We start from the raw sequence: 27,095 nt of genomic DNA on the forward strand, positions 1-27,095 counted from the left end.
CAAAAATTCAAGGGAAAATTGGTGGATTTCAAGGAATTAAGCAAGTAAAGGTAAAATTTCTTGATTTTAGCTTGTGATCTACCTTTCCTATGCATTCTTTTTCATTTTCCATGGTTGAGAATCAAGTTTGCATGAAGATACCTTTGCTGGCCGGACATGGGGGAGGGGTTTTTGATCTTGGATTTAGCTAGATTTCATGTTATTCTAGTGTTTTTAGTTGTTTGCTGATGTTTAGCATGGAAAACAAGCAAGAAATTTCATGCCCTTCACCCACACCCATTGGCTGAATTTTTCAAGAGAGAAATTGGAAAATGGACTTTGATGAATTTCATGCTATTTAGATATTTTTAGTTGTTTTATGATGTAAAGTGTAAAAGTCAAGTATGAAAAACCATAGTGTTTATGCACCCACCATGGCCGAATTTCATAAGGAACCTAGTGATGATGAATCTTGTGATATCTTGTGTTATTTGGTTAGAATTTAATGAATGGTGGTGATGGAAATCGAAAATGGTAATTTTAAAGTATAGTTCTTTTAGTAAATAAGTTGAATAACAATGAGAAAGTCAAGCTCATTCAAGCGTTTTGGTGTATTTTGGAACATTGGAAGTGTGATGAATATAATTGGAGTCAATTTGGATGTTTTGGTTAAATCAAAGGGGGAGAGTTCGAATTAGGTCAAAAATCGATCCATTCCGATCACAATTGAACCAATGTGTAAGACCATCATTAAGTGACTATCCAAACAACCTCATGCATTCATATAGAGCCTAAAATAGATTTATAATGACATGACACAATATATTGAATTATTTGTCGTGTATTGTGTATAGATGGTGAGTCTTCTAACAATGGTGAAGACATTGTGCCAGAGGACAAAGAATAGGAGCATTTTGAACTCTCGATATCGTGAGTAACCTTATTATCGTCTTAAGTATCTAAAGTAGTTTTTATTCATTTTTGTGATTTTATAGAAAAATGAGTTTAAATGATAAATCCTTATGTTTTATAAGTAAAATGTGATTAAATGAAATGAGTTTTATAAATCATTTTGAAATTGAATGATGATTTTAGAAATTGAGTAATTTGAGACTATTTGATTGTGTTGTAAATTTATGGTTTGAATTGAATGGCTTATGGTGATATTGGCATGAATGGCTGAATTGGAAATTGTGTTGAAATTGTATGAATTGTTTGTTTTGCCTTAACAGGCTGGATAGTATTATATTAGCCATGTTATGTTGCCGAAATGTTATTGATTTGGTGGGTTATGTATTTAGCTTACTACAGTCGGCGGGTTTTCGTGGACCACCCTATTAGAGGGGTACGGTAAACTCGTTATATTTACTTTAGTACGAGAGGCGCGGAGGGTATCTCCTAAGGTAAAGCTTTTGATCATTCGTGGGAGCCCACATGTCATTGTAAATTAAATTACACACTCTGGCTCACTGTGTTACTGTATGTATGAATTTATTTTGTTTTTACGCTACAAAAATTATTTACGGATATCTCTATAAATATTGTTTCATAAGATAATAGAATATTTTATTTAATATTTTTATTTTATTCTAATAGCTATCATTTTCCTTTAAATGAATGTTTTAGACATCTAAACTTATTTTTGGTTATGAAATATGTATCTTTCACTCATATACTACATTTTTAGATGGTTTCGAAATTTTTGAAGAAAAATGACCAAAATACCCCTGTGAGACGAAAATTATTTTTTTATTGTTTTGGTTTGGATATAGCTTATAATCTTTTAAAATATGATATTAGCAACTGTTGCTCGCAGGGGAGGTGAGAAAATTGATATTAAAGCCTTACGGGGTTTCGGTTGGCATTTCGAGTAATGAATGTCTATCGAGACATCGCGAAGATTATCACGGGCTCGAGGAGAGTACCGGGTCGTGACAATCTATGTATATTTCGAACTATGATGCCAATGTGAACATCCACTTGGGTTCTATGAATTGCGTTTGAAGAAATTGATATTTGAACACTATTAAGTATAGATCTCAAAGAAATATGATAGATAGATAGACTAATATACAAGGGCATATAGAGAGGCTTGCTTGGGCCTAATGGGCTGTGCCTATTGGGTCGTTACATCCGTCATGGCCCGAAAATAGAGTTGTGACATATTCGGTCTCCCCTCACCATTTCAGCCATTAAATGGCCTTGTAACAGCCATTATTTATGCCCCATTTAGTTGAGCAAGGAGGGAAAGAAAAAAAAGAGAAAAAGCCGAGAGAGAGGAAGAGAAAGGAAAGAAAAGACAGGGAGAAGAAGTTGAGTGTGGAGGGGTTATGTGCTGCCATTTTAATGGAAAAAAAAAGAGCAGGCTTTTGCTGCCATTTTAAGGGGAAAAGAGCTAGTTTTTGCTATAATTTTAAGGGGAAAGAAGAGCTGGTTTTGCTACCAATTTTAAAGGAGAGAAAGAGCTGATTTTTTAGGAAGAAATGAGTAGCTTTGACCACCAATTTTTGAGGGAGAAAAGAGCAGCTTTGGTTGTCGAGTTTTGAGGAAGAAATGAGCAGTTGTGGCTACTGATTTTGAGGAAGAAGATAGCAACCTTATGCTGCCAATTTTGAGGGAGAAAAGAAAGAAACTTGTTGCTAGTGGTGAGAGGAAGAAAGAAATGAAATAGCTGCCGGTGTGGAGAGGAAGACATGGTGGAGTTGCTGCTAGTGTAAAGGAGGAAGAAAAAAAAAGAAAAGGAAAAAAAAAAGAAAAGAGAAAGAAATGAAATGAAATAAAATAAATTGGGCATGGCCCAATAGGAAGAAATGGGAAGAGCCCACGGAAAGGGCCCAACGGCAATAAGAAAAGAAAAGTCCAAAAGAGAAAAGGAAGGTGGAGAGTTGGGCCACCCAGCCCAATTTGGAAGTGCTTATGTGAAAGTAGTGCACTATAGTGGCATGTTGGAGGAAATGACGAGCAACCGGCAAGTAGAAATAGCGATGTAATATCCCGCTATTGTGATGTGAGTAGGGGGTGTCAATTTTAAAATTTTCCATAATAGTGTAAATGTATGTATATTTTATTTAGATGTAAAAATTGTGGATAGCATGTGCTGGTAGAAATTTTAGAGAATTGTGAATGCAAATTATTTTCAAAATTTATTTTGAATATATATGTATAAATTATATGTAAAGTGTTTTGAAAATCGGGAAACAAGCCCTTTGCATTGTTTTGCCTCAAAATCTGTGCCTTATATTTGTACAATGTGCATTCATGGTTATATTGCTTATTCACCATGCAAGTTATTGTTTTGAAATTCATGCATAAATATATTTTGAGAAGATGATAGGTTTTATCATACCCTGTGTTGAATGCTTTGGAAATAATTTTGAGACAAGCTTTTAAGGACATAACACAATTTGAAAATGGTTTTACAAACTGAGAGATTCGATAGTAGGCCAGTTGTCGCTTCAGTTAAGTATGACCCTCGTGCATGAGTGAGCTCTAGCAAGAGAACCTTTGGATCACCGATGGGCATTTAGGCATGGCGGGGACCACGGCTTGTGATATATGTATACGTGGCTAGGCCACTAGATGATTACGCGGTTGCGATCGCTTGATTCTCCGATGTCAGCCAACATCATTGAGACTGCCATGGCATATGGGATCCGGTGGAGCGAGGCTCCTGGACGTTATTATGTGGTAGCGGGACCATGAATTTTATTTGATTTCTTACTCGAGACTAAAATCTCTTTGGGTTTTCATACTCTTATTTCTTGCATGGTGAAAACGAAATTATATGGTTTCCTATAGCTCCCCTTGGTTTTACTGTTATATGAATTTTACCCTCGCGTGCGAGGTGATTTGTGAATTGTGTATTAACGTAGTTACTATTTCGTTTTACGGGGAGCTTGCCCAACTTTATTGATTTGATTTGAGTATGACATGAGATAATTTTGACTGCAAAGATCTTTTACGAACACGAGGTTTAAAATGATATTTTACTGATTAAGTTCGACTGCACAAAAGTTTACTTACTTGATTTGATATACATGATGGTTGATTACAACTTACAAGAGTTCTCGATATTTTCTTATATATATATAAAGCACAAATCTTCGTTTGAATTAAATATTTTTATCTATTCTTGCAAGTTTTATTATTCAAAATCTCTACTTTATTGCTTGTTTCCCATCTACGCCCTACTCACGGAGCCGATGATCACTGAGTCTGTGAGACTCACACCTCTCTTTTTTTTTTTTGCAGATAAGGATCGGCCTAACATGTAATCATTAACGTGTATGGTCCATCGCAAATAGGTACAGTCATCTCATAGCATTTTATCCTGAGTCACTCCGCTATTAGAGGTTGAGTCATAGCACTTTATTTATTAAGTTGCAAATGGATATTGATTTTGTTATACGTAAATAATTTAAGAATATGAATTTCGATGTATATACTTGTGATTAAATGGTTTAAAGCTTGAATCGATTATTATGTTTATGGTTTAAAGCTTGAATTGATTATATGAGAGTATATTGTTTTTAGTATCAATATGGAATGGGATCGTATATAATAAACTAACGGGCATTTCGAGTAAGGCTTGTTCGGGACTTTACGGGTCTTTCCCGTAGGTCTCGAACGCTGGTAGTGACCAAGGAGGGGGTCGTTACATTAAGCTTCAATCGTCTTTAAGCTCGTTAAGGTTCTAGGTGCCTCTAAGTCTTTAAGGTATCATTCAATCAAATCATCTCAACATATCATTCACTTAGGTCAATCTACTCCTAGATGTTCATCATAGCCTCTTGACATCCTAGTCTAGACACACATAGCATAAGCCACCCATGTGCCTCACACATAGCATAGGCCACCCAGGTGGCTCACATCACAGCACACAATCACCCACAAATCACATATATAGATATACACGTATATTGTTTTCTAGCCTAGGTTCATTCATTTAGGCATACATATTTCATTCTAGTACTAATGCAACATACCTTTCATGCGTCATGCATTACATGCATATTAAACTAAACCCACTCACAATGACAAATTGGAGGTACCCTAAGTCAAGTTTCAATCCTTAGCCTTCAATCGTTGTCTAGCTTTCCAACAAATTGATTTAACTTTGTTTTCCCCTTCAAACACATTAGAACATCGAAACATTAATTATGCGTGGCTTTTGAAGAATGCTAGCTTTTGCACAATTTACCAATTCTTAGCAATCCAACTATTTAAGCTCAAATTCTTCATTAACGAGCTATACCCATACCTTAGAAGCTAGATTGCATGAGTCTTAGCTCTCAATTCTTCAATCGAAGCCAAAGAGGGAAAATTGCCAAATTTGAAAAAAATAGGATTTTGTAGTTATTAATTGATTAAATTGAAAAATAATCAGTAAAAACATTAAATCTTACCTCTAGAATGGTTTCTCAAGCTCCAAATAGCCTCAAATAGCTCAAAAATTCAATTTAAGGGTTAGGGCTTTTGGGGTTTTTTAGAGAGAGAGAATGAGAGAAAGAGTTGAGTGAAAGGGTTGGGTGAAAATGGTTTGAACCTTTTTTTATTTTTACCTTTGACTGTGATGTATTAATGCATTTGGCAATGTATTGATACATCTGCCCAAATTTAGAATGAACGTATCAATACATTGAGGCAATGTATCGATACATTTCAAGCAGAATGATCCCGAGTGCTTTCTACTTCAAACGTATCGATACATTGGGGCAATGTATCGATACATGTTCATCAAATTCGGAATCTATTGATACATCCTTCATTGTATCGATAGAATTTCTCTAGAACATCCCATATTGTTCTTCTTGCCAAGTGTCAAGCCTAGCTCTACAATATGTTTATTATGCCATTCCTATATAAGAATACATGTTTGCATACTTGGGTACCTTAAAAATCGTTAAAGGACGGGAATGTACCAAATGGTACAATTAAGTTGAATTAAGCCTCGAACTAGTCGAAATAGAGATTTTAAGATGAAATTGAGAATTTTAAAACCCCAAAATGACTTAAAATGGTGATGCGGAGTTTGAGGACCGATTTGGAGTCAAATTGGAATTTTCATGACCTAGGGGTAAAATGGTCATTTTGCCACCCGAGGTTAAAAATTGGAATGTTGGAAGAAGTTTTTGATCAACATTGACTATTTAGAACATAATTTGAGTTTGAAAAGTGAAAAATTTTAATTTCGACATTTTTTCTAGCATAAGGGCAAAATAGTCATTTTACCACCTCAGGGGCAAAATTGTAATTTTACACCACCCAAAACTTGTCCAGCACATGGATTTTACCCAATATTATCATGGATAATTGAGAAAATTTAAGTGGTGGAGAGAGATTGCTTAATGGGTAAGTATGACACATGGACCAATGGAATGGTGACATGTGTCAAATTTTCATCCATTTATTATTTGGCTTAAAAATCAGCATAAAATCAGCCCATATCTCTTCATATGGCCGGCCAAAGCAAGAACAAAGGAAGAAAAGAAAGAACAAGAACCCTATGGTGAAAATTCAAGAGAAAATTGGTGGATTTCAAGTAATCAAGTAATCAAAGGTAAAATTTCTTGATTTTGACTTCTGATCTACCTTTCCCATGCATTCTTTTGCATTTTCCATGTTTGAATCACATGATTTCATGATGGGTATCTTGCTGGCTGAACACTTAGAGAGAGGTTTTGATGCTTGATTTGGTTAGATTTCAATGTATTTTAGCGTTTTTAGTTGATTGGTGATGTGTAGCATGAAAATCAAGCAAGAAAAATTCATGTTCTTCCATCACCCATCATTGGCCGAGTTCTCCATGTGGAATATTGAGGATGATTTTGATTTTATTTCAAGTGATTTGGTTACGAATTAGTGATTTATGGTGTGAGAATCAAGTAAGAAAAATTATAGTGTTGATGCACCCACCATGGCTGAATTTTCCAAGAGAAAATGTGAGGATGATTTTGCCATATTTCAAGTTATTTAATTTGTGTTTGATGATTTAGAGAATTGGGAGAAAAATGGAATTATTTGGAGTTGAATTGGATGTATTGGCCAATTAATCGAGTGATAGATCAAATTAGGCCAATACCGTTTTATTTAGGGACATATTTGAATTTATATTGAACACCGTATTTAGATAGTTACCCGAGTATTTCACATCCCATTTCATGCATTAGTATAGAGCCTGAATTGGTTTTATAACAATTTAGCACAAATGTAGTAAATGGCTTATTGTGCATTATGTATAGGTAGTGAGCATTCTGGCAAAAGTAAAGAGATATTACCGGAGGATCAAGAATCAGAGTACTCGGAACTCAATATCCATTACAGTGAGTAACCTTACTATCATCTTAATTATCTAAAGTGGTTTTAATCCGATTTTGTGATTTTATGGAAAATGAGTTTAAATGGTAAATCTTTATGTTTTATAAGCAACATGTGATTAAATGAAAATGATTTTATAAAATTGTCTTGAAATTGAAAGATGGTTTTGAAAATGGAGTAATTGGAGACTAATTGCTGTGTTATAAATCATGGTTTGAATTGAATGGCTTATGATAATATTGGCATGAATGGTTGAATTGGTATTTGTGTTGAAAATGTATAAACTGTTGTTTGCCTTGATAGGCTGGATAATGATAAAATTGCCATGTCATGCTGTTAAATTTTATTGAATTGGTGGGTTATTGATTAGTCACTGCAATGGAGGAGTTCCGTGGACCAGCTTATTAGAAGGGGCACGGTAACCCTATTATATTCATACCTCAGTATGAGAGGCGTAGATGGATAACTCTTGAGGTTAACACTTTAGAGTTCACTTCACGCTAAACCACCACGTGAGGGTGAACTCAGCCAACGCCAAGGAACGACTATGTTTTCAAAATAAAAACATGATTTATGCGTACATAACTTTTTATCAGCCTTGGCGGACTCGGTTGGGATAGCCCTCGGCCAAGGTATCCCAGATAACTGAGTATGAGAATGATTTTTGCACGAGCCAAATTTGTAAGAAATTCATAAGCCATGTTGATTACTCGATTTGTATGAATTGATTTTATTTGGTTGAAATGAGTTGAAAGGTGATGAATTACAGTATGTTAAACTATTTTATCTGTCTCCATTTACTCAGCTTTAGATATTTTAGATGGTATTTGTTTACTCACTAGGATTATATAATCTCACCACCCTCCTTTCCACCCATTTCAGGCTCAAGATAGTCTGTAAATAGCTTATTTCATTGAGGGCTACAGTTGGACTTGCATCCTCAAAAACTGTAGGTTTATCGCTTTTAATACTTTTAGTCGTTCGTGGGCCCACATGTCACTGTAAATTAAATTTTATATTTTGGTTATCTGTATTACAGTATGTATGAATTTATTTAGCTTTTACGCTATAAAAAATATTTACCGGTAACTCTATAAATATTATTTTATAAAAAAAAGAATATTTTATTAAATATTTTTATTATATTTAAATAGTTATAATTTCACTTTAACTGAATGTTTTAGATATCTAAACTTATTTTTGATTATGAAATATGTGTTTTCCACTCGCATACTACATTTTTAGCTAGTTTCGAGACTTTTCGAGAAAAATGACCAAAATGCCCCTGTGAGCGAAAAATTATTTTTCTATTGTTTTGATTTGGAAATAGTTTATAATCTCTCCAAACATGATACTTAATAACTGTTGCTCACAGGGGAGGTGTAAAAACTGATATTAAAGCCTTACGGGGTTTCGGTTGGCATTTTGGGTAGTGAATGTCTATCGGAACATCGTGATGGTTGTCACGGGCTCGAGGAGAGTACCGAGTCGTGACACCAAGAATGTATCGATAAATGAGGGTATGTATCGATACATTTTCCCTTGTAGGCAGTTTGAAGCTTCCAAAACTTCCAAAAATCTAAGATGAACACACTAAAATCATTCCTTATTAATATCACATGTCAAATCATTCATTTAGCATAATCCCATACACGCAAATTTACAATCATACACCAAACTTAGATCAAAACCTCAAGCTATGGGATTTATCATATATTTCATTAAAATTTTTCCTAAGTATCAATATTTACACTTTCAAACACTTGCCATACATATCATATCGTATAAAGTCCTCAAGCATTCACATATCCATAAATCATTCTTAGTTTTCTTAATTTACATCGAAAATTGGGGGTGTTACAAAAATCAAGTGAAGGCTTCAGCAAATTATCCTTCACCACCATTTTCATAAAGGTTGCAAAAGCAAAAGCTTGATAAGAAGTTTAAGAAATTTCTCAATGCCTTATAGAAGCTTCACATAAATATCCTTTTTGCTGAAGCCTTGGAAAACATGCCAAGCTATGCTAAGTTTCTAAGAGACATCCTAACTAAGAAGAAAAAATTAAAAGACTTTGACACAGTTGCACTTACTGAAGAGTGCAACACATTCAAAACAAGCTTCGACCAAAGCTTAAGGATCCAAGGAGTTTTTCTATACTTTGCACTGTTGGCATATTTAAATTTTCTAAAGCTTTGTGTGATTTAGGTGTTGGTGTTTCAATCATGCCTTTATCAATTGTTGAGAAAATTTGACTTAATAAGATACAAACCTATAATAGTTTTTTTGCAATTAGTTGAAAGAACAATCAAGTACCCTGTTGGGATTATTGAGGATGTGTTGGTTAAAGTTAGGCATCTTTATATTCCAACGGACTTCATTGTGCTTAGCATGGAAGAAGATGTCGGAATTCCTTTAATCTTGGGACGACCATTCTTGGTTGCTGCAGGCGTAATCATTGATGTAAGGGAAGGCAAGGTAACTTTTAAAGTAGGAGAAGAAGTAGTCGAGTTTAATATTTTAAATGCAATCAAGTATCCATATACACATAGTTTCTATAAAGTGGATTTAGTTGATGAAGGCAAGTGTCATGACCAGGTACTCCCTTCGAGCCCGTGACAACTGTCACGATGTCTCGATAGACATTCATTACCCGAAATGTCAACCGAAACCTCGCAAGGCTCTTGCATCAATTTTACGTCTCCCCTATCAGCAACAGTTACAAAATATCATGTTTTAAGGGAATATAAATTATTTTTAAATTAAAAACAAATAAAAAGTAATTTTTGCTACACAAGGGTATTTTGGTCATTTTTACTTGAAAATTATGAAACCTGGTGAAAATACAATATATGATCAAAAAATATACATTTCTTATCTAAAAATAATTTTAGTAATCTAGATCATCCATTTAAAATGAAATTATGAATAATCAAATTAAATAAAATATTAAATAAAATATTCCATTTTCTTATAAAACAATTTATAGAATCCTGCATAAATAATTTTTGTAGCGTAAGAGTAAAATATATTCATATATATAATAGCACACTAAACATGGTATACAAAAATATTCTACAATGACATGTGGGCCCCAAAATAACCGAAAATATACAAGACTGTAGACCTTCGATTTCTAAGGATGCAAATCCAAAAGCAACCCTCGATAAAATAGGCTATTTACAGATTGTCCTGAGCTTGAAATGGGTAAAAAGAAAGGGTGAGTTTTTATAAACCCAGTGAGTAAGAAAAGTTCATCTACAACATCTAAAGCCGAGTAAATGGAGACAATTAAATCATCCCATCATAATATGATTCATAACATTTAAAACTCATTTCAATTCATATAAAACAATTACATTGATCGAAATAATCAACAAGGTTTATGATTCTCTTAAAAACTTGGCTTGTACCAAAACTTGTACTCGGTGACACCTTCGCCCGAGCATCCAACCAAGTTCTCCAAGGATGTGAAAACAACATATACCCATAAAACATGTTTTTACTTTTAAAATATAGCCATTCCTTGGCGTTGGTTGAGTTTCATCCTCATGTGGTGGTTCGGCGTGAAGTGAACTCTAAACTTACCTTAGGAGATACCCTCCGCGCCTCTCATACTAAGGGAGAGAGGAAGAGAAGAGTAGAAGTGAAAGAGGTTACCATAGGAAGGTTTACATTCTTTACCAAAATAGCACCGTATTGGAAGTAACAAAAGGAAAAGAATACAAATTTAGTTTGAGGCATTGACTCAATTAATATCAAACATAAAGCTTGTTGCAAGCTGGACTAGAGGTCTGATTAGTATTTTGGGTCTAAGAAACGAGCCTAGTCTATATAAAAGGTATGGGTTTCTCATTTACACCTTTTTATATGTTATTTTATACATTATTTTTAGTATTAATAACATACAAAAAAATATAAATAAATAAATGATCTAGACTATATAAAAGCTATTTACTTTATTTTATTTTTATTTTTATTTTTAGTATTAATAAAAAACATAATAAAATAAATAAAATTTTTAGGTTATAATTATCCTAGATTGATTTTTATTCATAATCGTTTGGAATTAAAAAAATAAAGCATCTAAAATTCTATGATATGTACATAAAATTGTATAATCGTTTAAAAATGAATCCTTTAAATGAAAATTTCATGAAAGGTTACAAGTAGTAATGTTCTTAAATTTTTTAAAGTAAGAATAATTATGAGACCTCGCTATAAGTATTGGGTGGTAATCTCATAATTAATTTTCAAAAAAAGGATTTATTTGTAAATAACTTTTATAAGCTTAAAAGACAATAATAAATAAATATTCAAAATTTTTGCAAAATAAAATTATAATATTAAATAAATAAAACCCTCCAATGATGAATTCTTGAGAAAGTTATGAGTAATAATTTTCAAAGAATTTCTAGGTGAGGAAATTTTCTAAAATTTTGCCTTAAGTGTTGGAAAATTTTAAAAGATTTACAATATAAGTATTTTCATAAATAATAGTGATAACAAAAATAATAAAAATAATAATAAGATGAAATAAATAAATAAGTAAAAAGAAAGTATAAAAAAAATTCTCTGATGATGGAAATTTTGAGAAAATTATAAGTAATAACTTCAAGAAAATTTCTAGGTAAGGGATTTTTCTCAAATTCTGCCATAAGTATTGGAGTATTTAGGAAATATTTCAATATAAAAAAATTTTATTTGTTTAAAAATAATGAAATAAAATAATCAAAATATAAAAAAATAATTATAAAAAATAAGATTGGATATCGAATTCAAGGATCATTTATCAAGGTTAAAAAAGATAATACATAATTAACTAGGTACCACGTAGTGGACATTGTGAGGGTGTTAACACCTTCCTTACACGTAACTATACTTCCAAACCGAGCTTGTTTCATAGATCGGAACCTATTGTTTTGACTGAGCCTAAGTCAAGTTTAGGACCTAATGAAAAAGTACAGATTCACCTAGGTGACTAATGGCACTTAAAGAAAAAGAGAAAAGATTGGTGGCGATTCCTTTAACATGTCGAATTGTTGAGTTTACGAACTTAATCGTTATGACAACAATGATGGGAAAAAAGAAGAGAAGAAAAGCAAAACAAAGCAAATGGAAAAAACAAATGGAGAAATAAGAAATTACATTTAAAATGTTTTTTCCAAGTACCTCAAATGGAATGATGAATAATAAATAAGAAACAAAAAAAGATAAAAAAAAATTAGAATATGATAAAGGAAGGAAAAAAAGGGGAAATTGAAGAAACAAGAAATAAGGTTAGATAGTGGAATCAAAAATTAATTACAAACAAAAAATAATAAAATAAAAAAAGTGAAGACTTGATGAAAAAAATGAGTAGTGAAAGCAAAATAATTAAAAAGGTAAAAAAACATGCAAGGAGTTATTACTTGCATAGAGGAATCAAAGCTTGATGATAAAGAAACACAATGAGAAGCGAAAACTTAAAATGTGACGATAAAAAAGACAATAATAGTTAAAGTAAACAAAAGCACAAAAAGATTAGTAATCATGAAAACATAAAATAAAAGGGAAAACTATAATGAATAATAAATAAGAAACAAAAAAAGATAGAAAATTAGAATCAGATAAGGGTAGTAAAAAGAGAAGAAACTAAAGAAATAGGAAACAAGGATGGACAATGGAAAGCAAAGAAAAGGATAAAGAGAATGGATAACAGTCTTTAATATCAGGGACAAAGCAAGCTAACTTTTATTGAGGGGCTAAAGACGAAGAGGAATGAAGGCTAAAAATTTTTAAAACTAATATGTTGAACTTAACCATTAACAATCAAAAGATTCATAATAGATAATAATTTTATATAACATGTAAATCAAAAGAAACAAAAAGAAAAAGACTTTTAATAGTCCTCTAGGAAAGTTTTGTTTCACAATGGCAATGTCTTTCTTAACATAAACAATTAAATTATCTGCAAGAAACTCATCATCAATTTGTTCCGGAGTCTTGTCTTCCTCAATGTAAATGACTAAAAAATTAATACAATCAACATCTAAATTTTATTTAATTCTATTTAAACTTAAAATACTAAATATTAAACTATAATGGATAAAATATAAATAGTTAAATACTATAAACAGAATTAATAATTTCCTCTTATATAATCAGGATTGTTTAAAGATTAAATACTCAAGATAATTTCCTTTCAACTAAATATAAAACATAAAACACATTAAAAAGATATACTCAAGATAATTTTTTCTTATATAATTAGGATTAATAAAAAAAATGATATATTGGTGAAATTTTAAGCAACAACTAATAATGCAATACTCGAACTTATATTTGAGAATTACATAATAATTTTTTAATTTTTAAAGACTAAAATTGTCACGACCCAGAACCTCCCCCAGGCCCATGACAATCACCGCGACATCCCGATTGACACTCATTATCCGGAATGCCAACCTGAACCCCATAAGGCTTACATATCAGTTTCTTTCCTTTCCTGTGAGCAATCATTGTTAAATATCGAGTTTTTAGAGAATATATACTATTTTAGATCAAAAACAATCAAAATAAAATTTTCGTCACACAAGGGTATTTTGGTCTTTTTTTCTAAAAAATTTTGAAACTGGCTAAAACGTAATATACAAGTACAAAACACATAATTCATATTCAAAATGAGTTTAAAAGTCTAAAATCTTCATTTAAAACGAAATTACGGTTATTTGAATATAATAAGAAAATAAAAGAAATATTAAGGAAAATATTCTATTTTCTTATAAAATAATATTTATAGAGTTATAAGTGAATAATTTTTATAGCGTAAAAGCTAAATAAATTTATACATACTGAAATACAGTAAGCCAAAATATTTAATTTAATTTACAATAACAAGAGGGCCCCCGAATAAACAAAAGTAAAGAGGACTGTGAACCTACGGTTTGGAAAATGCAGATCCAATGGTAGTCCTCGATGAGATCAGCTATCTACAGTCTATACTGAACCTGAAATGGGTGGAAAGGAGTTGGGTGAGATTTTGCAATCCCAATGAGTAAACAGACATTATCATAAATATCTAAAGGCGAGTAAAATGGAGGCAAGTTTAAACAACAAATTTCAACCCATTTCATAATGTTTTCAATTTATTTCTTAAACCATAAAATATTTGTAATTTACCAAAACAGTTGTTAAGGCTTATGTCTTTTATTAAAACAAGGCTCAAGCCAAAACTAATCCTCGGGGATACCTTGGCCGAGGCATCTAACCGAGTCCGCCAAGGGTGTTAAAATATTCACACGTGAAACACATTTTTATTTTTAAAACCAGCCGTTCCTTGGCGTTGGCCGAGTTACACATTCACGTGGGGGTTCGACGTGAAGTGAGCTCTAATACTACCCCAGGAGTTACCCTCCTCGCCTCTACAACCGGAGTAACTATATAACTGGGTTTACCGTGCCCCTCTAATAGGCAGTCCACGGAAACCCGTCACTGCAGTGACTAACCCACCAATTTTAATAAAATTTCGACAGTATAACGTGGCTTTTATTTATTTATCCAGCCTGCATAGTAAAAACAACTTACATAAATTTCCCAATGCACTCACAAAATATAGCCACATATACTCATTTCTCATAAGCCATTCCTAGGAAAATATATATTTTTCAAGTCAATTTGCAGCCTCCAATTACTCAATTTCATAATCAATACAATATATTTTTATTTGTCACATTTATTCCTAAAACATCAAAAATCCCGTTTTAATCTCGTTTTCATTTCATAAAATACATAAAGGGCATTTAAAAATAAACTCTAGATAATTTACAATAATAATAAGTTTACTCACCGTTTGTACAAACTAAAAGCTTTCTAAGCGCCCCGATCACTACTCGTCGGGTACGACTTCTTTGCCTTTTCCGGAAGGCTCTCCTCCTAGACACATTACAAAAATTTACACAATTCATCACATTGATGCTAAATCACTATATAATTAACTTAAATCCTATACTAATGCATGGTATGAAATGCAATAGCCTAAAACGGCTTAAACGCGGTATTAACCTATTTTTGGCACTTTGCCCGATAAATTGCTAACGCGCTCCATTTTAGCTCTAAATCATCCCATTCTCTCTCCAACATTTCTAACCATTAAATATCAGCCAATAACCTTCTAAAAACAACAAAATCAGCTCACTCCCTTCCTTGGAAAATTCGGCCAAAAATGGGACATTAACTCGGTTAATTTTCTACTTTGTTTTTCTATCACGTTTAATCGTTTTTCATCATTTTCTCTTCATTTTCCTTAGAATAAAATCAATTCATCATCATTGTACAGCATTGAGCATCCAGCCAAGAGTGGGTATTGTGAAAATTTAATGATTTCTTGCCCAATTTAATTTCTAAACACATTTAACTAACTAAAACTATCAATTTAACTAAAAATCAAAACCTAAAAATTTCAATTTCTCTCCCCTAGAATTTCGTCCAGCCCTTGATATCACTTTTTGATCTCTCTCCTCAAGCATGCTAAATGGAAATAAAGGCATAGGAAAGGTAGAAATCAAGCTAAAATCGAAAAATCTTACCGTTAGACGCGTAAACGGTCGAAAACCGCGAATTTCCCTTTGAATTTTCTTGTTTCTCTTTGGTTTTTCTTTTTTTCTTCCTTTCCTCTCTATTTCCTCTCTTTTTCTTCCTTATGGCCGGCCAGCACTCAAAATTTGGGTTTAAATGGCTGACTTTTCATTAAAATAATATTATTTCATTAAAAAATGCCACATGTCACTTTCCCATTGGCCCATTTTTAAAATTTCATCCATTTGTTTCCAAATTTTCACCATACACTTGTCTCATATATTCATAGCTTAGATAAAATTCTCAGACTCATCCAAAGTCTCGGTGGAGTAATTTTTGAAATTTACACTTTTGCCCCCGTAAAAGTCAAAAATTACATTTTTGCCCCAAAAATTGAAAAATTGCCCATAGACATATTTTTCATCCCTTATACTCATACCATTCTCCAATTTGTCAAATTTGATCTAAATTCTCTCAAAATCTCAAATTTTGTCCGTGGGTGGCAAAATTACGATTTTGCCCCTACACTCCAAAAATCACCAGAATTAAACTTTTTCACTTCCTATCATTAAATTATACTCCAAATAGTTAATCTTGGTCAAAAATTTCACTCCATGATCAAATTATTATCTTAGGTGGCAAAATGACGATTTTGCCCTTGAATATCAAAATTTCTAATTTTACCCCAAATGAACCCTCGAACTCCGAACAATCATTTTTTAGTCATTCCTGGACTATAAAATATTAAATTTCATCCTACAATTCCTATTTGAACTAGTTCGAGGTTAAATGAATTTAAGTGTACCTTTAGGTACAATATCAGGTTTCGTCTATTCTTAGGTGCTTTTCTAGCGTAATAACATACTACTCAATGCATGTATGTCATGACATGTATTTATAGGGTCGGGTTTTACAAAAATCATTGAAAATAAAATCCACATAATAGAAAAAAAGAAGAACATGGCAAGTAGAAGATAGAACCTACATAAAAAAAAAGAATATGTTTAATGGTTCATAGAAATTTGGAAAAGAAAATATATAGAAACTTAGAACATATGAGCAAATAGAATAGAATTGAAAAAAAAATAACAAATATAAATAATAATAATGAGCTTTACCTTTTTGTAATTTTACAATGAAATTACCAAAAAAAAAGAGAGAAAGAGAAAAAGAGGGAAGGAGGTGTAAAGAAATTTAAAGAGCTAGGGAAAAATTTAAGAGTTTGAGTAAGATTGAATGGAGCTTGTAGGGTTATTTTATTATTTTATTATTTGTGTTAATTATTCAATAAAAATTATTTTAAGAGAGTCACTTAAAATATATGTAATAGATAGAAAAATTTAAAATTTTTGGGTGCATCATGGCCCCCCCATAACAAAAGGGCACTTTGCTCCTGTGTAATATAATCTTCTTTAATGAACCTAACATTAGAGGTCTTGGAAAGCAAAGCAAAGGATAAAGATAATGGGAAAAAATAATATAAACTTTATAAGTGAAGTAAATAAATTTTTTTGTGATTGCAACGACTAACAAAAAGGATCCAAAGAAATTTGGATACCATAAGTTCAAATGGGAAATTGTGTTGTAGGTAAACTAAGGTAGAAGGAAGCAAAGTCTTGAAGATTGGAACACAATGAAGATAGGTGATTTCTATGCCAAAAGTTATTTATATGAGAATAATGATTGATTGCATTCTTATTTTAAGTGTCCGAGAAATTGATTGATTTATTCTTGAGTAAGTAGTATATATTATGTCTTGAATATTAATAACTCTATGATATAGAGTTATTTGGACTTAATTTTAATAATAATTTAGCTTAGTTCTGATGGTAATGCATAGATATTTTAAGTTAGTTAATTAGATGAGTCAATCTAATCTTAGTTAATCTTGTGTTTATATTGATGGTTATGAGCCTAAGATAAGTTTTTATTGATCAATTTGTGACTTTGTAGGTGCTTATTGAAGAAAGACTTTTAATGGAAGAAGGAGAGAAATTATGAGATGCAGACTTTCACTGCATTTGTCTCGGTATTTTAACCATAATTCTTTCTATAGAACTCTAAATGAGGTGATTCTCGAACCATTAAAAGCTAAGAAAAAAGCTACAACTTTCATGTTTATCACTTTTCCTAGTTTGTCTTTGAAAGTGGTCAAAAACCTTGTTGAAATTGAAGCATTGCAGCAATCCAAAACAAATGAAGTAAGGTCGTGGCTTTGGGGGAGGTAGGCCACAGTGCCCCTGACAAGAAAATCATGCTTTAAGCAACCAAATGGTATAGGCCAAGGCTCACCTAAAGGTAGGCCATGGCCTTTGACGAGAATAGCTAAAAAACTTAAAATTTAAGCCCAAAAGTGAGAAAACTCTTTGTGCTTTTAAACTTTTTTCTTGACTCAATTTTAAGCCCTATTTATGCAACCTATCATAGGACTTTTAAAAGCATGGAACACAAAATTTAGAGCTAAGATTCAGCTAGAAAGTCATTGAAGAAAAGTCTCATTGGAGTAGAGAAGAATTTGAAGGATTTAAGAAGATTTAGAGATCAAGATTTCAACTCTTGAAGTTCCTTTATTCTTTTTGTTATTCTTTTATTTTCTTCATTTGATTTCAATGTTTAAACTTTATTTGATGATGATGTATGACATTATGGGAACTAATTTAGTTATTTATGATTATGATTGAACTTAATACATAGTCTGAATTATTTATCTCTTTTTTGCTTATGTTTGATGGTTTTAAGTGTTATTCTATTATGTTTTCAATGCTTCTAATTTCTTGGCCACCAATTAGATTGAATTTGAAACCTAAGTTAAACCTTGACGTAGAGATTTAGAGTAGACCTTGAATAGAATAACGTATGATCAAATGCACTTAGTTGTTTAGGTGGTTTGATTTGCATATATACTCCTATAAGCCATATGTAGCCAAGATTAGAGCATGAACTTAATGAATCTTTTTTCAATTTCATTTGCACAAACATATAGTAAATTAATTGAGAGAGATATTTTTATGAGAAATTCGACAAAGACTTGTATATAATTTAGGACTCTAGGTTAGCAATTTAATCCATTGAAGTAGGTTAAGAAAGAGAGACAATATTTAGATGATGTATTGAGGGATGTCATAATCTTACGTTTGGTAGTTGATTGAATTTTCAAAAATAAATTTTCTTTTTAATTTTAGTTTCAGTTCGTTAGTTTTAATTTTTTTAATAATTTTAAATTTAATTATTTGGATAAAATTAGGGTATGTTAATTTTAGTAGTTAACAAGTAAGGATTAATTCAATTCTCCATGGAAGCAAATTCTACTTTCTTCGATGTTACTTGTTAAACGATACGTGCACTTGCATGGATAATCCGACAACAAGTTTTTGGCGCTGTTGCCTGAAAATTGATTTTTAATTCTTTCTTGTTAATTTAATACCAAGCATTCCTAATATTACTTTAAACTTTTTCTTTAATTTTCAGGCACGTTTGGTCATTGTATGCGAAATGCCCAAAATTTAAAAATTGTTCCTTTTGATCCCGAAATAAAAAAAAAATTTAGAAGACTTCAAAGGAAAAATCAACAATTTTATACTCCAAGTAAAACAATGGCTAATCAATAAGGGGAAAAGACCTAGTCTTTAAGGGAATATGCTGTCCCACTAGTACAAGGTCTCCACTATAGTATCTGAAGACCTACCATTCAAGCCAACTTTAAAATTAATCCAATAATCATTTAGATGATTTAGACTTCTATTCAGTTTGGTGGTTTACATAATGACGATCTTGTGAATTTCCTAGAAATTTGCAACCCATTCAAAGCTAATGGTGTTACATGATGCCATAAGATTATGCCTTTTCCTTTTTCACTAAGAGATATAGCAAAGAGCTAATTAAATTCACTTCCTATATGTTTCATTAGTATTTGGGATGATTTGGCCTATAAATTCTTAACAAAATTCTTTTCACTTGCCAAGACAAAAAAGATGCAGAATGATATCACCTCTTTCATGCAATTTGATTCTGAATCACTATATGAGGCTTGGGAGAGGTGCAAGAATTTGTTAAGAAGGTGTCGTCACCATGGGTTACCTAAGTGGTTGTAAGTTTAGGCTTTTTATAATGGTTTGCTAGGAACTATTAGAACTACCATTGATGCTACAACTGGAGGTGCAGTTATGGGTAAATCCTTTGATGAGGCCTATGATTTGCTTAAGGAAATGGCTTCCAATGACTACCAATGGCCATCTGAAAGATTAGGACCAAGAAAAATTCCTAGAGTTGATGAAGTAGAAAAAATTAATGCTTTGTCTATAGAATTGGCTTCTCTCACAAAGAAAATTAATAAATTAAGTGTTAATGTTGTTCAAAGCCCCTTTGACACTTGTGAATTTTGTGGAGAAGGTTATTCCTAAGCATTTGCGATATGTTAAAAAATAATGGTGTTTCTGATGATGCCATTAGATTGATGCTTTTTCCATTTTCAGTAAGAGATAAGGCAAAGAGTTGGTTAAATTCACTTCCAACTAGTTCAGTTAGTACTTAGGATGATTTTGCTTATAAATTCATGGTAAAATTTTTTTCGCAACTTAAGACAGCTAAGATGTCGAATGGTATCACTTCCTTTACAAAATTTGATTGTAAATCATTGTGTGAGCCTTGGGAGAGGTATAAAAATTTTCTAAGAAGATGCTTCACCATGGGTTACCTAAATGGCAAGAAGTTCAAACTCTTTACAATGGTTTGGTAGGACCAGTGTGAAATTCGTAATTTTTGTTAATTGGATAAATTGGACAATTAAATTGGTGAGCTTAGGAAATGCTTTTGTTGACTTAAAACTTTAACTTCATCTTTGAGAATTCACAACTAAAAGTTATGGATGTTGTGGAAGGGATTTAGAATGGATTAAGGCCTTAAAAGGGACAATATTTGTGAATTTAGGCTTTAAAATTCAACCCAAGTGCATAAAGAGTTGACCATTTCAAGTAAAAACAGGGGGAGTTCACACTTTTGGTCCAAGGTTGATTATAGACCTTCTGTAGTCAAACTTGTGAAGAAAAAATGAAAGGAAATGTGAACATTTTGGTCCAGGGTCGACCCTTTACCCTCTGTAGTTGACCCTAGGCTACCCAGTCAGCCTAAAACGGGGCTTAAAAGCCTTAAAACCTGAGAATCCTTCATTTTTCTCATATCTTTTAATCATTCCACCTATTTTCTCTCCAATTTCACACCTTTCAAAATCTTAAAACTCCATCAACAAATCTTGGATTCTAAGTGCTAAAGGTAAGAATTTTCACTCCCATAAAACTTGGTTTTGGTGATTTCTGTTTTGTCTCTCTAAATGCTAAAAATCTTTCTAGGTTTTCCAAGTTTGGCTAGATCCCTTCACTTGAAGTTCACCAAGGAGGAAACATAGGTAAAAATAAGTTCTTTACTTAATGGATATGAGGTTTGGATGAAAGTTTGGTGGAAATAATTGGAAATAGGTGAAGATTAAATAGGGTTAGAAATGGGTATTCAAAGTATTCTGAAATTATTAGGGGTTATTGAGTGTGTTGATGATTAAATATCATTTTATTGGCATTTTAAGATTATTAATGATTGAATACATTTTAGGTGATATTGGAGTAAATTAGGTTTGTTGAAAAATCCAAGCTTTCGACGAAAGGTGCCAAGAGGAAAAGGCATGCTTCAAAAGGTGGGTAGATATGATGTTTTTAATTTTTTTTGATATAATTAAGCATGCCTATTCTACAACATTCCATTAAAACATATTTTGACAAACTTTGTGATGTGTGCAATGGTTTCAAGCTTGTTTTATGAAATCTATATATATTATGTAAATATGTCAATACATGTTTAGTTTTAAGCATGGGGAACAAGCCTTTCAATTGTTTGATGCCTCAAAAATTGATATTGGTCTATGGATGATTGCTTGATCGATGATTTGAAAACTTGGAATGAAAAATGATTAGTTTTGCATATACCCTAGTACCGGTCAATTTGTCCTTGAGATTAATTATTTTGATTTAGTCTTTACTTCAAACTTATATTGTGTAGATGATTGAATTCATCCCCTGTTTAGAGATGGACTTTGAACACTTTCACTTCATTTTGTTTTGAACCCTTTGATCTTGGGTGGCAAATGAATTTACCTTTTCATATGGAAAAGAATATTTGGATATTTGGAAACATAACATAAACTATTTTAGTGGAGCCTACTTAAGTTATTGAGCTGTAGCTAGTGACATTAGCAACTAGTGATTGTGCACAATGATTTGCTTTGATTGGGTAGTCGACAAAGTCCTACCCCTTTGATTTGGTTTCGATTGTAGTTGATACGATCTTACCTCCTTAGATATACGATCGATGATTGTCATGTATCCGACCACTTTGGTGCTATGGCATGCATGATTTGATTGTCCATGCTACCTAATGCTCCATGATCTATTTGAAATGATATATGACACTATGGAATTGGAACTCGAGACTTGTTTGAATTTTGAATTTTGGTATGGATATTATTCTGACTTTGGATTTTGGATTTGACACTTATTTTGACCTTGGTGCTTGAGTTTCGTATTTGGTTAATGTTGGCATTTGGATTTGGTACTCGTCTCAACCTTGATCTTTGGATTGGGAAATTGCCTTGACTATGTTATTTAAACTTGGCTTATTCAATTTACTATGAATTATGTAATTTTTGAACTCCACCTTTTTTCTTCAAGGATTTTCTAAAGATGACAACATTACTTCACTTTCTTTGAAACTAAGCCTTGTTTTCCTCAGCATCTTTTACAAAAGCTTTAAAACCCGATATTTATAAATTGTTTTCTTGGAAATACTTAAACATTTTATAACTATTTTTCTCATATCAAAAGCTTATGAATGGGTTTTTAACAAGACCTTATAAAACCCTTTTTAAATGAATTTGTATATGTTGAGACGATGATTTGAGGTTTCTTAAATAGTTGATCATATTTGGCACATACTTGCACCTTGGGATGTTTGATTTTGTTCAGGGATTAAATTCCCAAACCTTTGAATATTTTGATATGTTTGAAAGGCAAACTTTGGTATTGTTTACGAATGGATTGCTTGCATTATTTTAAATGTATCTTTGATAAATACTCTTCTATTTTGCTTGTTCCCTCTTTTCATATCTACTCACAAAGTTATTTATAACTCACACATGTATGATGCACTTGTTTTGTAGGTCAATAGTTGTTTGGCTCGTTGTCCTTTGAAAAGAGCCAATACTTCTATCAGTCTTGGGTGGGTGAACATATGGCATCTAGTAAGCGTCAACGCTTTTGTTTTGAGTCGTGCTCCGCTGGTGTTATTTGGTTTGGTCATTCATGCTTGACTATTATGGATATGACTATGTTTATGTCTTGTATTAAATGACATGTATATGAGATATGGCAAGAAATGATTGCTTTTGTATCTGCCACAAGATGGCTAATCCTCATTATTTAGATATATGCTACTTTCGTATTCTAGGCATGAAAATATGTAGACTAATATGATAAAGTCCTATGGAAGATAATATGTTCATGCATGTTGATGTACGGTTCCATGGAGATGAGTCCCATGAGGTAATTCTGAGTACTTGATTTGAATTGTTCATTTTAGGCTTGCATGGGTTAAGAGGGTAACTCCCATTGATACCTTTAAACCGATCATGGCCTTTGGGTTTGGATCGTGACAACCAATTAGAACCACAATTGATGTTATAGCTAAAGGTGCACTTATGAGTAAATTCATTGATGAGGCTTATAATTTGATGAGGAGGTGGCTTCAAACAATCACCAATGGCTAAGGCAAGAAAAATTGCTAGTATCCAAGAGCTTGATGCAATTAATGCTTTGATTGACAATTGATTGCTTTCACCAAGAAAATTGATAATTTGGTTGTCCATGCTATTTGGAGCCCTTTTATGACTTGTGATTGTTATGGGGAAAGACATTCCTTTGACCATTGTCTCATTTACACTAAAACAACCTACCATGTTGGAAATAGGTAGCCAAAAAATAATCCTTATTCCAACACATATAGCCCAAGGCGAAAGGATCATCTTAATTTTCCTTGGAACAACAACCAAGCATCTTTATCAGCTCCTAAGCCAAATTTTCCTTTGAGTTTTCCACTACAAGATAAAGCTCTTATGCTAGAGAAATAGCCAACCATGGAAAAGATGTTCATGCAATTCATGGCAAAGAATGATGCCATCATTCAAAGTTAAGCAACCATCATTCAAAGGCAAGCAGAATCAATTTGAAACCTTTAAACACAAGTGGGTCAACTAGCTAGTGCCATTAATGGTAGACCTCAAAGTACATTACCTAGTGACACTTAATTAAATCCCAAAAAAGAAGGTAAAGAGCGTTGCAATGCAATCACACTCAAAAGTGGAAAAGAGGTAAATGAATCAAATTTAAATTCTAAAATTTGGTTAAGTTTGCTGAAAAAAAAACCTAAAAGAGATGCTATGGTTGAAAATTATGGTGAAAAATTAAAGGAAAAAAAAAATAAAGCCTTCACAACCACCTCCACCACCTTTACCTCATCGTTTTCAAAAGCAAAAACTCGACAAATAATTCCAAAGATTTCTTTCTTGAGGTATTTAAAAAGCTACATATTAATATTCCTTTTCTTGAAGCTTTGGAACAAATGCCAAGTTATGTGAAGTTTTTGAAAGACATATTGACTAAAAAGAGGAAATTGGAAGATTTTGAGACAGTTGCACTTATTGAGGAGTGCAATGCTATAATCCAAAATGAGCTTCCACCAAAGCTTAAGGATCTAGGGAGTTTTTCTATCCCTTGTACTATTAGTAGTTTAAAAATTTTCTAAAGCTTTGTGTGATTTAGGTGTTGGTGTTTCATTTATGCCTTTGACTACTACTAGGAAACTTCAACTTAATAAGATACAACCTACTATAGTTTCTTTACAATTAGCAGACAAAACAATCAGGTACCTTGTTGGCATTATAGAGGACATTTTGGTTAAAGTGGGGAAGCTGTACATTCCAATGGACTTCATAATGCTTGAAATGGAAGACGATATTGAAATTCTTTTTATTTTGGGAAGACCATTCTTAGCTATAGTTGGAGTAATCATTGATGTGAAGAATGGCAAGATAACTTTCAAAGTTGGAGAGGAGGAAGTTGAGTTTAATGTTTTCAATACAACTGATCATGCTTCCTTTACAAATAATTGCTATAAAGTGGATTTCGTTAATGAAGACAAAGGTAAGCTTATTCCAACACCTTTAATGATGCAAGCACCAACTCTTAAGTTAGAGCCACCACCACCATATCTTAGAAATAAGTAGTGTCATGAAAAGTATAATCCACCACCTTCCAATCATCTTGATTTTGTGGTTGGATAGCAAGTAGAATTTTCTAGTTCACAACTCCATCATTTGCCATGGAATTTTAAACCATGTTGGTGGAAAACCTTCAAGGTGGTAATGGTTCATCCTCATAGTGTTATAGAGATTGATAATTGACTTATCGGAGCATTAAAGATCAATAAACAAATCCTTAAGCCTTATAAAGTAGTACAGAAAGGGGTGCCATAGTCAAACTAGTGACTATAAAAAAACACTTCTTGGGAGGCAATTAAAGCTTTCTAAACTTTTTCTCGTTTTCTTTAAAGTTTCTTTTTATTTTATTTCTTATTTATACTTCCTCATTAATTTCTTTTTATTCATCTTCATAGAGTTTTCTTGCTTCTCCGGAATCATCCAACCACCGGGGAGTATTCTTGACCTTTTCTTTATTTCTCAAACATTGAGGATAATGTTTGAGTTAAGTTTGGGGGGAAGCTTTATTTTTCTAGTGATGTATATTTTGTGGGAACTTAGAATTTAATTTTATTTGCATGTTTATTTAACTTTAAGTTAATTAAGATAGTTTATCATTTACTTTGTATTGTGCTTGTTTGAAAATTTTAGGATCTAGAGTATTTAGTGCCAAAATTTTCAATGATTTCCTTATCCAATGATGAGAATTTAGTTATCTTATATCTTTAGCTCTTGGTGAAAATGGATATTATTTAGTTCATGCTAAATCTTTTGTTTAATAGCATTGTTAGGATGTAATTTCCACATATTGAGCACTATATGTTTTGCTTTGAATTATTGTGCATATTTAGAGAAAGTTTATATTGACTTGAATTTAAGATTATGTCATGAATTTTAGAATTTGTTTGATTCTTTGTTGAGGAGAAATCCTAGGTAATTCTTAGTAAGGGACATGATTTAGGCCATCTTTAGACTGTTCGAGCCTAAAAAGCTAACCTTGTTTTATTTTATACTTTATATACTCCTTTAAGCCTATTGTTTCCTTTTTCTTTGTTTAACCACATAATTATTTAAGCCTAGCCTTAAAATAAAATTCCAAGTTTTGTAACCCTTACTCCTAAGCATGCATATTGTTTTAGGAAATATATATTGAGCTAAATGCATAAGGTACAAAAAAGTGAAGTTGTTGAAAAAAAAACACCCCACTACCTACAATACAAAGAAATAAGTTTGGTGGTGTAAAATTGTGATAAAAAAATAAGAAAAAAAAAGAAAAAAAATGAAGAATAAAGTGTTAAACAAAAGAGAAGTTCGAAGTGAAGAAAGGGTGTATGTGGAGAATAAAAATATAGCTCTATATAGGTCCTAGAATGATTATGTGCTTAGAGTGAATAAAGCCAAATAATTATTCTTTATCCTACCTTGACCATTGCCATACATTTCAAGCTTAATAAAGACCTATTGATCCTTGATTTAGTATTAGTCTACATTAGTGGAGAGAGAGATGAAAAGTAGACCTATGAAATTCTAGTACTAACTATGACTTTATAATCTTCAAATTTTTGTGAAATCCCACCTTGAGTAAGAGGATAACTTTGAAAATCCTTACGTGAGCATATAGATTACATATTTTGAACATCAAACTTAGTTTTAATCTTTAAAAGAATTCACTGATACTTTTGGTGATTTGTCATTTTTAAAGCAAAAAATTTCTAAGTCTTAAAGGGGTCAAAATATGTGATACTTATAGAACAATCTTTTGGGAATAAAAATTGACAATAATGATTCTCTTGATATTTGGATGATCAAAAATGATTTTTTTCATAATTTTTGGAAAACATTTACTATGGTATAGGGGAGCCGCAAATTTAAATTCAGTTGAACTTTTTTGATTTTGTTCTTGAAACAAAAATTTAGACTTTTATTCTTATGGATTTTGATTGTTTTGAT

The 27,095-nt window shown here is 32.0% G+C and overlaps 1 protein-coding gene and 2 long non-coding RNA genes across 3 annotated transcripts; all 3 read left to right on the top strand.

The window, feature by feature from the left end:
• On the top strand, positions 13 to 4,408 carry LOC108661664. The gene is made up of 3 exons (XR_001927435.1): positions 13 to 50; positions 834 to 909; positions 4,231 to 4,408. It is a non-coding gene; the product is annotated as an uncharacterized LOC108661664 (long non-coding RNA).
• Positions 6,510 to 8,277, top strand: LOC108661663. The gene is made up of 3 exons (XR_001927434.1): positions 6,510 to 6,538; positions 7,221 to 7,301; positions 8,179 to 8,277. It is a non-coding gene; the product is annotated as an uncharacterized LOC108661663 (long non-coding RNA).
• LOC108661551 lies at positions 24,509 to 25,172 on the top strand. Its single transcript, XM_018118981.1, has 2 exons — positions 24,509 to 24,662; positions 24,709 to 25,172. The coding sequence occupies exons 1-2, from the start codon at positions 24,509 to 24,511 to the stop codon at positions 25,170 to 25,172; spliced, it is 618 nt and encodes a 205-aa protein (XP_017974470.1).

Source organism: Theobroma cacao, chromosome 4, assembly GCF_000208745.1.
Source record: "Theobroma cacao cultivar B97-61/B2 chromosome 4, Criollo_cocoa_genome_V2, whole genome shotgun sequence".
Classification (NCBI taxonomy): domain Eukaryota; kingdom Viridiplantae; phylum Streptophyta; class Magnoliopsida; order Malvales; family Malvaceae; genus Theobroma; species Theobroma cacao.

What these genes read in the sequence shown, in the direction of transcription:
- LOC108661551 (XM_018118981.1), top strand. Translation starts at nt 24,509, where the DNA reads ATGCCAAGTTATGTGAAGTTTTTGAAAGACATATTGACTAAAAAGAGG. An exon ending in AGGGAGTTTTTCTATCCCTT is followed by an intron (nt 24,663 to 24,708) that starts GTACTATTAGTA and finishes TGTGTGATTTAG; the next exon opens with GTGTTGGTGTTTCATTTATG.